Raw genomic sequence first — 14157 nt, 5'->3', positions numbered from 1 at the left:
GTGTGTGTGTGTGTGTGTGTGTGTTTGGCTGTATGGAATTTTAAATAAACAGAAGCGTCATTATCTGATTGTTCAAAGCAAAGCAGATTCTTCTTGGTCACCTACTGATTTAAACACTGCGACTGGTGCTCAGTTTATGCTGGCTGGCTGCCAAGCAAAAGCAATTATGTGCAGTAATAGCTAAATTAAGAGGCGAGTTGCCATTTTGCAGCAGGACATGGCAAAAACCATTTCCTTCTGTCAGCTCGGTCTTGATTACGCACAAAGTCAGGCATGCACACTCTCATACACGTACACACACACATTTGCACGCATGCTCTTGTTCCTTTTATGTTTGCTCTCTTTCCTGTGGCTTTCACCTCGAGGTCACTGAAACCAGGAAAGAAGAAGTGTATAGACCATAGTGTTTGAAAGCAAACAAGAAAAAAGCTCTGACTTTGTGGAGAAGGAAAAATATCAGAAGAAAAACAAAACGAAACAACGACAACAACAAAAAAGCCCTACCCCATTTGTTGTGATGTTGGCTGTGATAATACTTTGTTTTTCTCTCCCCGGCAGGTGTGCTGGTGGTGAACGTTACGTGGAGGAATAAGACTTACGTGGGAACGCTGCTGGACTGCACAAAGCATGACTGGGCCCCTCCCAGGTAGGCAATTGTTCTGAGCATGTTTTTTTCCCTGACGAGTGAATTTGCACTCCCAGTCTCTGTCGACAGACTGCATAGAGATGATAAAAAGCAAATGGTTATAATTGAAAACATGCAGCTATGAGATGAGTGATTCTCTCTTCTAAACTGAGGGCCTGCGGGTGGGAGGTTTTATTTCCTTTTGTGTTTTTGAGAGGGAGTGGGAGATGCATGGGATTCAAACAAAGGGAGACTAATTAAAAATATATATATTTCTGTATGTTTGGAAGAATTTTCTCTCCGTTCTAATTAGGAAGACCCATTTTTTACCATTATTGTCTTTTTTTAAAAACAAACAAACAAACAAAAAAACCAACAAAAACTTGTGCCTTTTGAGAATCTTAACACTCTTCATTTGGAAGGACCTTTGTCCTTTAATACACATGAAGGTTCTGCTATGAGAAGCAGTGTTATTTTAGCACATCTCTTCGGTTCACAGCTCCTTGTGATGACATCTGCTCTTGTTTGTGTTTAGGTTTTGTGAATCTCCAACGAGTGACCTGGAAATGCGAGGAGGAAGGGGCAGGGGGAAGCGGGCAAGGTCCGCTGCAGCTGTGGCTATACCTGGAAATGATACAAGTTTCACTGAGTCTAGAGGGCTTCAGAATAAGAATCGGGGTGGTGCTAATGGAAAGGGAAGGAGGGGCAGCCTTAACTCAAGTGGGCGCAGGACACCCCCAAATTGCTCCATGGATGAAGTCAAAGCCAGCCCCTCATCTACAAACAAGAGAAAAACTAAGCCTCCTATGGAGCTAGACTTGAACTCCAGTTCAGAGGACAGTAAGTGTGGCAAACGTGTTCGTACGAACTCCAGAAGCACTCCAACCACCCCGCAGGGGAAGCCAGAGACTACTTTTTTGGACCAAGGCTGCTCTTCTCCGGTGCTGATTGACTGTCCTCACCCCAACTGCAACAAAAAGTACAAGCACATTAATGGACTACGATACCATCAGGCTCATGCACATTTAGACCCAGAAAACAAACTGGAGTTTGAGCCTGACAGTGAAGACAAAATTTCAGACTGTGAGGAACCATTGAGTAACGCGGCACATGAATGCAGTGAACCAAGCACAAATTTGCCAGGCTTTGATCCACTAAAAGCACCAACATCTCCTTCCTCTGTTACTACCCCAGGGACCCCTAAGGGAAAAAGGGAACCGACCAGCAATGGCACCAGTTCAGTTATCAGTTCCAAAACTGGCAAGAATTCGGGCAAAAAGAAAGGCCTGAACAGTGAACTGAACAGCCTTCCTGTGATTTCTAACATGTCAGCCACACTGGATAATTGCTCTGTAACAGATGGCAATTTGCAAACTGAAATGCCAAAACTGGAAGCTGAAGGGTTAATAGACAAGAAGAGTGTGAGTGATAAAGGCAAGAAAGCTAATAATTGCAAGGTGGATAAAAACATTTCCAAACTGAAAACAGCCCGGCCCATTGCCCCAACGCCAGCACCGGCTCCTCCCCAGTTAATAGCTATACCTTCTACAGCCTTTACAACCAGCACTACAGGGACAATACCAGGACTGCCCTCTCTAACAACTACTGTTGTTCAGGCGACACCAAAGAGCCCTCCGCTAAAACCTATTCAACCAAAGCCCACAATTATGGGAGAGCCAAGCACTGTAAACCCAGCTCTCACATCACTCAAAGACAAAAAGAAAAGGGAGAAGCGAAAGCTAAAGGACAAAGAAAGCAAAGAGAGTGGAAGCCCTAAGATGGATTCCAAGCTGGGAAAGCTAGAGGATTCAAAAGGGTCTGGGAAAGATTTATCTGGACATTTTTTAAAGGACCATCTCAACAAGAATGAAGTGCTAGCTAATGGACTTTCTGAGTCTCAAGAGAGCAGGATGGCAAGTATTAAGGCTGAAGCAGATAAGGTTTACACATTCACAGACAATGCGCCCAGCCCTTCTATAGGGAGTGCCTCCAGGATGGAATGCAGCACTTTGGTGAATGGACAATCTTCAATGGCACCACTGCATGTGTTGACACAAAATGGTGCGGATAGCGCTGCTGCCAAAACCAACAGCCCTGCTTACTCTGATATTTCCGATGCAGCTGATGACGGTGGCTCTGACAGCCGGTCAGAGGGCATGAGGTCAAAGGCCAGCTCTCCTTCGGATATTATTTCTAATAAGGACAGTGTTGTGAAAGTACATTCTTCAACCACGTCACAGTCGGCACAAGCAAAAGAGTCCCATTCTCCCTATTACCATGGCTACGATCCTTATTATTCTCCAAGTTACATGCAGTCTGGACAGGTCAGTGCCCCGGCAGCTGGAAGCTGCAGTACCCCACAGGGAATGAAGATCAAAAAAGAGGCAGATGAAGAGGCTGAAAAGAAAGAGAAGGCAGAACCGTCAGATGCCAAGAAAAATGAAAGCGGTTCCTCTAATTTGCAGCCGCAACATCAGTCAGTAATAACGCAAAGACACCCTGCACTTGCTCAGTCACTTTATTATGGACAGTATGCTTATGGGCTCTATATGGACCAGAAGTCCTTAATGGCCTCTAATCCTGCTTACAGACAGCAGTACGAAAAATATTACGAGGACCAGCGGCTAGCAGAACAGAAATTGGTACAGACTGGGAGGGACTGTGAAAGGAAGAATGAACCTCCCTTGAAGGAGACTGGAAAGGATGACAAGCAGAAAAACGTTCCGTCTGCAACTATTTCAAAGGCTCCTTCAACTCCAGAGTCAAGCAAAAATAACACTAAAATAGGGTCTTTGGTCCCCAGCAAAGGTGAGGAGACGAGCAAATCACAGATCCTTTCCAATCACCAGCAGCAGCTTCAGTCTGACAGTTTCAAAGCCAAACAGATGGAAAACCATCAGCTCATAAAGGAGGCTGTGGAGATGAAATCTGTCATGGACTCCATGAAGCAAACAGGGGTAGATCCAACTACAAGATTTAAACAGGTGAGATCACAGGAAATGGAACAAGAAGGTCTTGGTTTGTCCTTAAAATGTGTGAGATTTTATCTCTGATTTTGCTATGTTCTTCTGCCTTTGCAGTCAAGCAAGCTCCGCCATCCTTTTTTCATGCTGGATAGTACTGTGGTCTGTGAATAGACCTATAGACCTTTCAGTTGAGCTGCTTGAAAAGAGAAAGAAAGATCTAGCAAGGTGGTGACAGGATGCAGACTTAAGACTTGAACAGACTATTTTAAATTACATGCACGAATGCAAATGATTAGGTTACTCTTTTAGATGTAAAAGCCAAGCAGTTTGCTTAGTTCAGACATGAGACATTTGAAGCAATGTAAGCAGCTTCCATTGTGAGAGGACTTGAAGTAGATATGAAACATGGTTTGAAGTGTTTCTTTTTTTTTTTTTTTTTTTTTTTTTTTTTTTTTGTCAAATAACAGTTGGCATTTACAAAAGATGGGTGAGCTGGTTCTTTGAAGAGTTGGCTTGAAGCTCAGCTAGTTATCTTAACCCAAGGTGACCTTTTTGAAACAGTTTAGTTCCCCTTCTCTCCTCAACCAACCTCAAACCCCTATGGACCCACACAATGGATGAAATCCTTTCTCCATTGAAGTCAGTGATAGTTTTGCTGTTGACTTCAGTGGAACCAGAATTTCATCCAGTGGCTCACGCTGACCTTCCTAGATGTCAAATTTCCTTCATTCCAGGCAATCTTACTGGCTGTGTGCTCTGAACTGGAGCCTCAGTACTTAACACTTTCATGTTCTGGAGTACGATACATCCCAAACTTCACCCTGGCAGTCTGTCTTTCAAGATACAGTGGGGTCAGGTGAATGGGAGTTGGAGAGCTCTAAAGGAACTGGGATGGCACAGGCCTGAGTAGAAGATTTCTGCTGATTCAAATGAGTTTTTGAACCAGACAGTCTGAGAGTTTAATTCTGTGCTTATGTTTCCATTGCATGTGCCGCAAGTATGTATCTGCTAGAGCAGTGTTTGCACTTAGCAAACAGTCTTGCTATTATTGTTCAGTACTGATTTAATGTAGTTTGGTAATAAGTCACCTTTTTAATTCTATAAAGTGTTTATAAACTGTTTTATGTAATATATTGAGCAAAAGATGCATTTGTGATGCCCTGTACATGTACCCTAAATCTTGTTGTGTTGACACTGTGAATGCTTATCCATGTGTAATTTTACAAACCTGAAACAAGACTGCCAACCTGGAGAAGCCTGCTGAAATGTCCAACCTCCACTGATTTATGAATGTTTGTAATATCAGACAGCATAAGCACCTTTTCAGCTAGGTCCGTTTTTCACATTCATTGTTCCATAGTCTAAATGCTCTGACATATCGTTAGACAGCTTTAATTTTGTGGTTCACAGATATTCTTTGCTCTCTACTGGGAAAATATCTCTGTGGGCTTTAATTAAAGTGTTTTATGAATAGTGTGGTCTCAGAACTTTGATACAATGCGGATGTATTTCATGATTAAACTAGTTAAAGGCATGAAGAAGGATATGAGATGAAGCAATTGAATTAAATTTTGATAATAGCCTTTTAGTCTTTCATGGGAATATTGGTTCGACTCTGAGCGCAAGGCACTCTGTAGCAAGCAAATCTCTGTGTAATATGGATATGTTATTAAACTAGCTGTTAAAAGTGCATTAAATGAAATGTGAGGAATATCAATAATGATTTTATTTCAACCTACAAGTTCAGAACAAAAATTTTCTTCTCCTCCATATTAGGATCCAGATACACGAACATGGCATCATTATGTCTATCAGCCTAAATACCTTGATCAGCAAAAATCAGAAGAACTTGATCGGGATAAAAAGTTAAAAGAAGACAGCCCTAGAAAAACACCTAACAAGGAAAGTTCCCTGCCTAACCTTCCTGTCTCATTAGCAAGCATTAAAGAGGAGCCTAAAGAGGTCAAGCGTTCTGAGTCCCAATCAGTGGATGAGAGCAAGATAAAAAACGATGATCGAAAGACTCCTGTAAATTGGAAGGACTCTCGGGGTGCTAGAGTAGCAGTTTCCTCACCAATGAGTCAGCATCAGTCATATATCCAGTACTTGCATGCTTATCCTTATCCACAGATGTATGATCCCAACCATCCAGCCTATCGAGCAGTCTCTCCTGTCCTAATGCACAGCTATCCTGGTATGTATTCTGAAATTTCCCTTGTGCGCTAGTTAAGATTTGCACATTTGAAGTGTAGCAAAGCTTGAATTTTAGTATTTCTGTATTATTTGTATTAATATTAGTAGGAAGAGTAAATTAGAAGCTCCGTGGGTGACATTTGTATTGTTTGCGCTTCCACTTGTGAATAGTTCAATAGATTATACTGATCTAACACAAAATGTTCCTTTTTTGAACTGTCACAGTTTCCAGCCAGAGTTTCCTCAACCCTTGGCTGTCTGCTTTTGCTGTTAGACTGATGGATATATAGCCTTATTGCCTATAAAAATAGTCTAAGCATTTACTGTCAAAACCATTATAGTCACTACTTCTTTCACTTAAAGAGGACCCATAAATGTATGAAATGGCTATCTGCTCAACCCTTTTTATAATCTCCTTTCCATAATTTGCCATTGGGATAAAGTAGATATTTAAAAACAAAACAAAACAAAAGAGCAGAGCTGCTGTCTGGTAGCCACATAATCTGATCTTGATGTTACCCTTTGTCCTGGCATCCCCTTCTGCTACATCAGGGCAACAAAAAACCCAATGTTGTATTCCTTGTTTACCTGCAGGGGCATATCTCTCTCCAGGATTTCATTACCCAGTTTATGGGAAGATGTCAGGGAGAGAAGAGGCGGAGAAAGTCAATACCAGCCCAAGCATCAATACGAAATCAACCACTGAGTCCAAAGCACTGGATTTGCTCCAGCAGCATGCCAGCCAGTATCGCAGCAAGTCTCCCGTTGTAAGGCTTCATCTGTTGTTACTTCAGAGTGCTACATTTGGAGATGTGTAAAGAGCATCATTTTGGGAAGCATACGACCTAGCACCAGGCGTTGAATACATAGTGCTTCTTTGTAGTATTGCTTAAAATCAGTTTCAAGTCACGATGTTTCCCTGGCGTAAATTAGAAGTGACACATATAACAGGGTTCTTGTGTTCAGAGCCTTCCTAACTTAAATAGATGGACTGGATGCAGAGATATCTCCTGGTGCACAGTTATGATGGAAGCTTCTGTTTAGAAACAGAATATGAAATGGGAAGTTGCGCTATGGGATTTAGTAATATCCCCTGCTTGTATTTACCATGAAGCCATGTCCTCCAGACTAGTCCTCATTTCTGAAGATTTCTGATGTTGACACAAACTCTTAACAAGTTGGTGCTCGTTTTAATTGTGAACAAGTCACTGACTTTCATTCTGTTTTCAAAAGGGCTTTTTAGGTATTCAGACAGGTTTGATCCCTAGAATGTATAGAGAGGACTGAGAAGTCTCACCAGCTTAAATAGGTTGTTGAGGCATTGCCAAGTCAGCCAAGTTTAAGGGTACATAAAACTGGAAGTCAATATGGTGGCTTCATGCTACAGCGTGTTGTGCCAAAATTTCTGCTTGTTGAATTCTTCTATTGGGCAGTTATACCGGCTTTATATTAGAATCAAGTTCAATAATCCATTAGATTACTAGCTTTTTTGCATTTGAATGCAAAAGGTCCTTGGCATTTAATATTGGTGAGAGTTCTCTTGATTTCCTTTTCTAAAAAAAAAAAAAAAAAAAAAAAAAAAAAAAAAAATTAATCTGACATCAGTTTTCTTCCACCTTTTATTGCCAGCCCGTGGAAAAATCGGCAGCTGAGCGTGAACGGGAAGCAGAAAGGGAACGAGATCGTCACTCACCTTTCAGCCAGCGGCATCTCCACACACACCACCATACACACGTTGGAATGGGTTACCCACTTATACCTGGACAATATGACCCATTTCAAGGTGAGCAGAAGGTTTAGGGTGATAGGATTAGCTTGCCTCGTGAAGTTGTTGCTTTGACATTGCAAGTCACGCCTACGTGAAGCATTTTGAATAGAGATCCCCTTGTTAAATCAGAAATGATTTTAGGAAGAAGTCATGGAAACTCACAAGGACTAAAAATAAATAAATAGACTCCTACCCAAGAGATAAATCAGGTTTTGTTACCAAAACTGCTATTTAGAATATCATTAAAGATGTACCAGTGAGGCTGTCATTCATGTGAATGTTTTGATTCCTGTTGCAAACTGACGCTAACTGGATGAAAGGCACTGAAAAACAAACAACCTCCATTTTGTATAATTAGGATTGTGTAAGCAACGGAAGAAGTATAGCAAAGACAAAAGCTTTTTATAATGAGCATATTTTATGTACAAGGCATTGTAGTCACAAGGGTTTGAGCTTGTTATAATTCCAGTGTCTGAAAGAGAACTCTTTGTGTTTTGTCAAATGCAGCACACAGAGCTGCAATCAGGGAAAAGCAGCACAGTGAGACATGATTCATTCTCCCTAGGTTTTATCCCAGTCTCTGACCGTTTTTCACTAAGTCTGGATTCTAGCTGAATTAAAAGGAGGTTTCCTCCCATGCAGCAAAGTACATGCTATCACAATTGCTGGCTAAAATGACATTAATTCATTATGTTCACTTGGTGCCTCAGCAGCTATTTTTCCTTTGTAAAAGTCTTGACATGTCTCGGTTTGATTCAATGATACCATACGCCTGTGGGATGCATTATGCTTGTTCAGTAGGAAAACTGTAAAATGATAAGTCATTATGAAGGCATTGTATTCTGAGCAGCTGGCATGTCGTGTCAGTAATTCACGGTGACTTTTGGTTCTTGTTGTTTCCTGGTACCTATTACTTCTACTGAGCTTCCTGTTTAGGAATTCATACAAACCATTTAGCAGCATGCAGTGCAGTACTTGAAAAGGAATACAGTCAGTAGGAATGTTGTATTTTCTTGCAAAATATCTGTCAAAGAGAATTCAGTATACTTATAAGAAGGCACATAGATAAAACTGGGCAGGCTTCCTTAATAACGTTGCCTGAAACATTTGCTGTTTGCGTAATATTGACACTCCACCATTTCCTAATGGTGCTTTTTTGTTTGTTTGCCTTAGCAATACTTCCTACCTTTTCTCACAAAGTCCTATTAAAAACAGAAGTACATCAACATTCCTTCATTTCTTCTTTCCCTCAGGATTGACCTCTGCTGCCCTTGTTGCCACTCAGCAGGTGGCTGCGCAGGCATCTGCATCTGGTATGTTTCCTGCACAAAGAAGGTAAATAGCCAGTAAATCTTAAGTTACATATCTTAATACAGAGAGGAGAAAGCAAATAATAGGTTTTGTAACCTGACGGTCTATACTTCCTTGTATGACACAGTTGTTAAGGAGGAAGAAAGACTGGAACTCCGGGACAATCATAGTTTTATTCTCATTAAGATCACATTTTGTCCTGTTTTTATAAGGTAGTTGATGAACACGGAACAAGTAGTCTTCCTTCTGAGATTTTCCATTAATTCTGAGTGTTGGTATTATTAAGATAAAGTAAGCAGTTCTGAAATCATGAGTTAAAATCCACTTTTATTTGTTAATTTATTTTAAAAAGGGGATTTAAACTTCATGTTCAGTTACATCTGTGTCCCATGAGGAAAAATTCAGAGCTTATCTTATCTGCAAGTCGCCTGGTTTGCTGATTTTACTATCAGAGAGTTTTGCCTCTCGGGTTTTACTGGGTTTTCAGCAGAGTTTATTCTCCCAAGTGTTGTCCTTACTTTTCAAGAGGGAAGAGACTTTTCTGTGCAGTAATGATCCCATTTCAGCTGAAAAACACAAAGCACTACAAACAGCAGGGCCTCTCTTCTTGCTGCCCTGTTAAGTCTTCGAGTTTAATTTATTAGTCATAGTATTCTAAAGTTCTGTGGTTAAGGTTGTCTTTCCGAGAGCTGACTCTGAAAACAAATGGGCATGCAAAGCTCTCAGCTGGAATTATTTGAATAAGAAAGGTTGCTAGGTCAGAAAGATCTGATGCACGCTAGGGTTTCAAAACAGAAAAGATAAATGTTGATGCTTGTTACCTGCTGGTATGTTCCTGGCAGGGGAAGGAAGAGGACGAGGTTTGGATGTCTTTCCTGCTTGGGTTTGAGAGTGCTGTGCAGATTTCATTTCTCGGTGTATCCAAGGTGCAGAAAACGTTAGGGAAAAAAGAACACCACATACTAAAACGTTCTTCTTTCTCTTTTCAGAGAATGATGAGTTTGGAGATGTACATTGTCATGTGACTGGATCACATGAGGAAGCGCTTTATTACAGACATCAGTTCCATGGTGTTAATTTGAAATGCCTTAATGGCAGGCAAAAACCAGTCATTTCATTTTTGTAAATTGCAGATTTTATCACAGAGTAACAAATGTTGCTGTAATTAGACTTCTGTTTTTATATATATATATGCGTATATATATATACATATATATATAAAAATATATATATATTCTTTACTTTTTTTGTATCAATAACCAGGCTCACACACAGGGTCTGCTGCTAAGTTGCAAACCACATAGTAGAAGGAGAAATGTATTTGTCATGTTTAGAAAGTGTTAACCACAAAAGGTTGTTTGTTTCTTTTCTCTTCTTCTTTCTGTTTCCTTTTTCTTTTCTTTCCTTTCTCTTTTTTTTTCTTTTTCTTTCTTTCTTTTTTTTTTTTTTTTTCTTTCAAATTGTAAATAAATAATGTTATGTATCAGTGTGCCTGAACCTTGCGTACCCTTCTGATATTTCCCACAAGCTCTCAGAGAGGCTAACTGTGATGACACTTTGGTACAATGTAGATGTCTATTTGGTGGCTTCTATTAAGATGCATCAGTGTAAAATGTTCCTGTATTCGCTGTTTCATTGTAATTGTGTATTGTGAAAAATATACCTTTGGAAGGCATGGGGATCTTAGTACCACAAAAACTGTGTTGTACATAATGTAAAATTTTTAAATGGAAAATAATGAGCATCTGTGAATAATGAAATGTCTTTTTTGATAATCTTGAATGGCAGATAACCAATAGCCTGCATAACAGAAGACATCTGTGATTGTTCTATTACTTGAATAGTCCTGCAGTCTTTTTTTTAATGTTTACAATTATCCAGTTTTAGAAGAGAGACTTTAATGCCATTGCCTGGTTACTTGTTTTATGCTGTAATCTAGTTTATTTTATGTAAAATGTATATTGAATGCTTTCATTTTTATACCTGCCTTAAATAATTTGGCAATCAGAATAAAGAAAAAAAGTTGTTTTTGTACTTTCTTGGTGTCTATGGGCCACTTCAAAATAACATGTGTTGTAGGCATAGGTAGCAGAGCCCGAAGTTGCCACACCACTCCTAGTCTGTGTCTCAGAAGCATTCCCTGGGACTCAGTTACCAGTGTGCCTGCAGCTCTGTCTTCTCCCAGGGACAGTGTGGGACCCAAGCAGCAGACCTCTTTCTGTTGATCCCAGCAGGCTTGGAAGAGGCCCATGGTAGACTCAGGTGGCATTTGTGGTACTTGAAAAGGCACTACAGGTTTGCCTTTTTTTTTTTAGCACAGCTGTGTTACTGTAAAACACCGGTGATTTTTGTGTGCTGTCTGAATTGCCCTCCAAAATAAGCAAGTGCGCAAAAAAAATGGAGAACATGTAGCGTAAAAAGCCCATTGCTGTGCTTAACCATTGGTACCTGTATTGCCACAAAATAAATGTATTTTGTGGCCGTATCGCCTATTTTGTTGTATTGCACTAAACACAGTACACAGGAATATGAAGACACTAATTGTAACTTGAAAAAAAGTCAGATTTACTGGTCAGGTTTTTGAGGCTTTAAATTCTATCCTTTCTTACATATCCCAGTTGTTTCACCTGTTGAAACTACTTTTTTAATGTTTAATATTGTTTTGGGTTTTGTTTTGTTTTGTTTTTTGGCAGGGTGAATTAATGGAAGTTAGAACTTGTTTGTGAAGTCAGTTCCTTTTCTCCTGCCTTGTGAATACTTAATACAGAAGGATGAATTGAAGGTCCTCAGCAGACAAGCACACTTGGAGTTTTTATATTGCTGTGATGAATCTGCCATTCATATTGCTATAATTGTTTTATTTTTATAGGTGTAAAATCAGTTCCCTTAGTGACTAGTAGTAAGGCTTGTTGATTTTTAACACACGTTATTCGTCTGTGGCTTATTTGCATCTTGTTCTGAACACGCTCATAAGGCTCACAGTGCTGACATACCACAAGTTAGCTTCATCAGAAATGGGCAGAAAAGGGTGCTTTTTTTGGAGATGGGGATATTGTGAATACAGAACTCCTGAAAAATAAGTGCCTTATTACTTCTATATTAAAAGCTTAGATGGCTTTTGTATTGAGATATGCCATTGATTTCTTTTCCGTCTAGACTGCTAATGCTTCTGCAGCAAAACAGATCTCACAAATTCCCACAGTCTGTGATGTTGATTTAGTGTGGTTTAATATCGTGTTGTAGGTAACTGGAATGAATGACTCTGATTGATACAGAGTAAGCAGCAGCTAAAATAGTATTTAATGTTATAGCTTTATTATATCCTTAAAATCTGTAAGAGAGGCTTTTGGGCATTGTCATAAGTTGTCATGGTTATTCTTTTCCCTCTATCTTCATAACTTTCCCTCTGATGTAATACTTGCCACTTCCTTAAAGGCTATGCAACTGGTTCAGTACTCCTAAAAGCCAGAAGCTAATCAGCTGTGTGTCCAAGCTTGACATACAACTGCTGTAATCATTTAATCCCTGTATATCCAAACAATGAGCAGAATGAAGCACTAGTATGAGAAAGGCAGTTTACAAACCTGGGAACTAAGGGCTGCAGGAGCTGAGAGGTGGCAAGGAGCATCTGAAGCAGTGTGGTGCAGATGTACCTGTACCTTGTTGTCCATAGGCAGGGCTTGCACTCCTTGTGACTTGCAACTAACAGCCCTACTACTCTGCACTTATAGCAGCTACTATCAATGAACCTACTCTGTCTTTCATCAGAATGTTGCTAGACATGTCTTAGAGGTGAAATAGGGCCTTGATATTACACTTACTTCTCTGAGTTTCTAATCTGTTCATGCCATGCAGCTAGAGGAATGAAGCGTCTCGTCAGTGGGAGCCCACCACACCAACCCAAAAGCCCCAGCCAGGGAGCTATTGCCCGTGATACATGCACTGGGAAAAAACAGATGTGAAACGAGAGGCGGTAGGTTGTTTTGTTCTGTGATTGCTCTTGATCAGTCTTGCAATTCTAAAGGCTGAAATGGGAAGGAGATCTAAAAGACAATTGGATGGTTGACCTGCCTAGGCTGTTGAAAATGGGGCACAAGAGAAACATATTTCCAGTTTTGTATGCGGCCTCAGGGGACACCTAAGAACTCACAGAGCTAAGTTTGTGCTGTTTCCTCCATCCCTTGCTTCTGAAGGGTGTGTTGCTTGGATGTAATCATTGACTCATAAGTCTGTGACAAATGCTGGCAGTGCATGTGCCTTCAGTAGATGTGAGATGAGAGAAGACACGCATCCATACTAGAATGCACCAGGTACTGCTGATAGTACAAAAACTAGCGTAAAAAAGAGCTTCAGAAGTGCCTTTTTCCAGTTCCCCAGCCTGGCTGTAATCAGGGAGAGTGAAAGAATCATGCAAGAAATCTAGTACTAATTTCCTTCTGGCATCACAATCTTGCCACTGTTTGATCACAACAAATGTACTGTCCTTGTCATTCTGCCTCGGAATATCACACTAAATAATGGTTTGCCGTGCTCTCTTGCCCCTCCTTCACACCTCTCCTACTCTCCTCTCTACTTGATCACTTAACAAGCTCTCCAGCTTTCGTCCATTCAATACCATAAAAACTCACTCCTGCTGTTTGTATGGCTAAAAACCCACATAGATGTATGAACTCAACCCTTGATTGCTTCTCTGCCTCTTTCCTTTTATCACCCTCCCTTTCTGAGCTGTGTTTTTAAATACATCTTATTCTGTGTTAATGCATCCTGTTTCTCTTCAGCCTGAAGTGTTGGGGACAGAACATGACTTGCTCCAACCTCCTACAGGTCTTATTTATAGTTCCTTCTAATAGCAACGAATGATTTTAAGACAGCATAGATGACACCGTGAGATGTCCTGAGTTGCCAGAGCTGATCATTATTAACAAGGAGCTTAATATAACTAACAAAACACATCACAGTTTTAAAAGGAATTTTGAAACTATCTCATGCCTCAAAAACTGGAATGTCAAGCCCATGGAAGCAATCTGGTGGAGTAACTCTTTGAATCAGAGAGAGATGGAGGCATACAGTCATTACTTAATGATCCAGCTTTGCTTTTCTTTGGAAAGAAAACTGTTTTCTTCATTTGTTTCAGCTTTAGTCTTTTACGTAGCTTTCTGTATCAGTGCTCTGTAAAATCACCATGAACTATGATTTTCCTTGATGGTTTTACTTACATCAGCATTTCCTAAGTTCACATAGTTTTAGCCTTTTCCTTAAGGTATTTTTGTTTTGCTTTGTTTTGTTTTCTTTTG

At 40.2% G+C, this 14157-nt stretch overlaps 1 protein-coding gene across 6 annotated transcripts in view; it reads left to right on the top strand.

The window, feature by feature from the left end:
* The window catches only part of ZNF608 (zinc finger protein 608), an 88648-nt gene extending 74747 nt beyond the window's left edge, over positions 1 to 13901 (top strand). For 4 of the 6 annotated variants that reach the window (XM_072360033.1, XM_072360034.1, XM_072360032.1 and 1 more), the window contains 7 exons: positions 559 to 646; positions 1161 to 3609; positions 5368 to 5785; positions 6379 to 6551; positions 7414 to 7567; positions 8806 to 8887; positions 9853 to 13901. In XM_072360033.1, the coding sequence (XP_072216134.1) occupies positions 559 to 646; positions 1161 to 3609; positions 5368 to 5785; positions 6379 to 6551; positions 7414 to 7567; positions 8806 to 8887; positions 9853 to 9859 (3371 nt within the window). In that variant the 3' untranslated portion in view covers positions 9860 to 13901. Of the gene's footprint in view, positions 1 to 558; positions 647 to 1160; positions 3610 to 5367; positions 5786 to 6378; positions 6552 to 7413; positions 7568 to 8805; positions 8892 to 9852 lie in introns of those variants that run through there. The other 2 variants (XM_072360036.1, XM_072360035.1) reach the window with 2 other exon arrangements.
* The last annotated feature ends 256 nt before the right edge of the window (positions 13902 to 14157 follow it).

This window comes from Excalfactoria chinensis, chromosome Z (genome assembly GCF_039878825.1).
Source record: "Excalfactoria chinensis isolate bCotChi1 chromosome Z, bCotChi1.hap2, whole genome shotgun sequence".
NCBI lineage: Eukaryota > Metazoa > Chordata > Aves > Galliformes > Phasianidae > Excalfactoria > Excalfactoria chinensis.
This window is presented reverse-complemented; position numbering and strand designations above follow the sequence as displayed.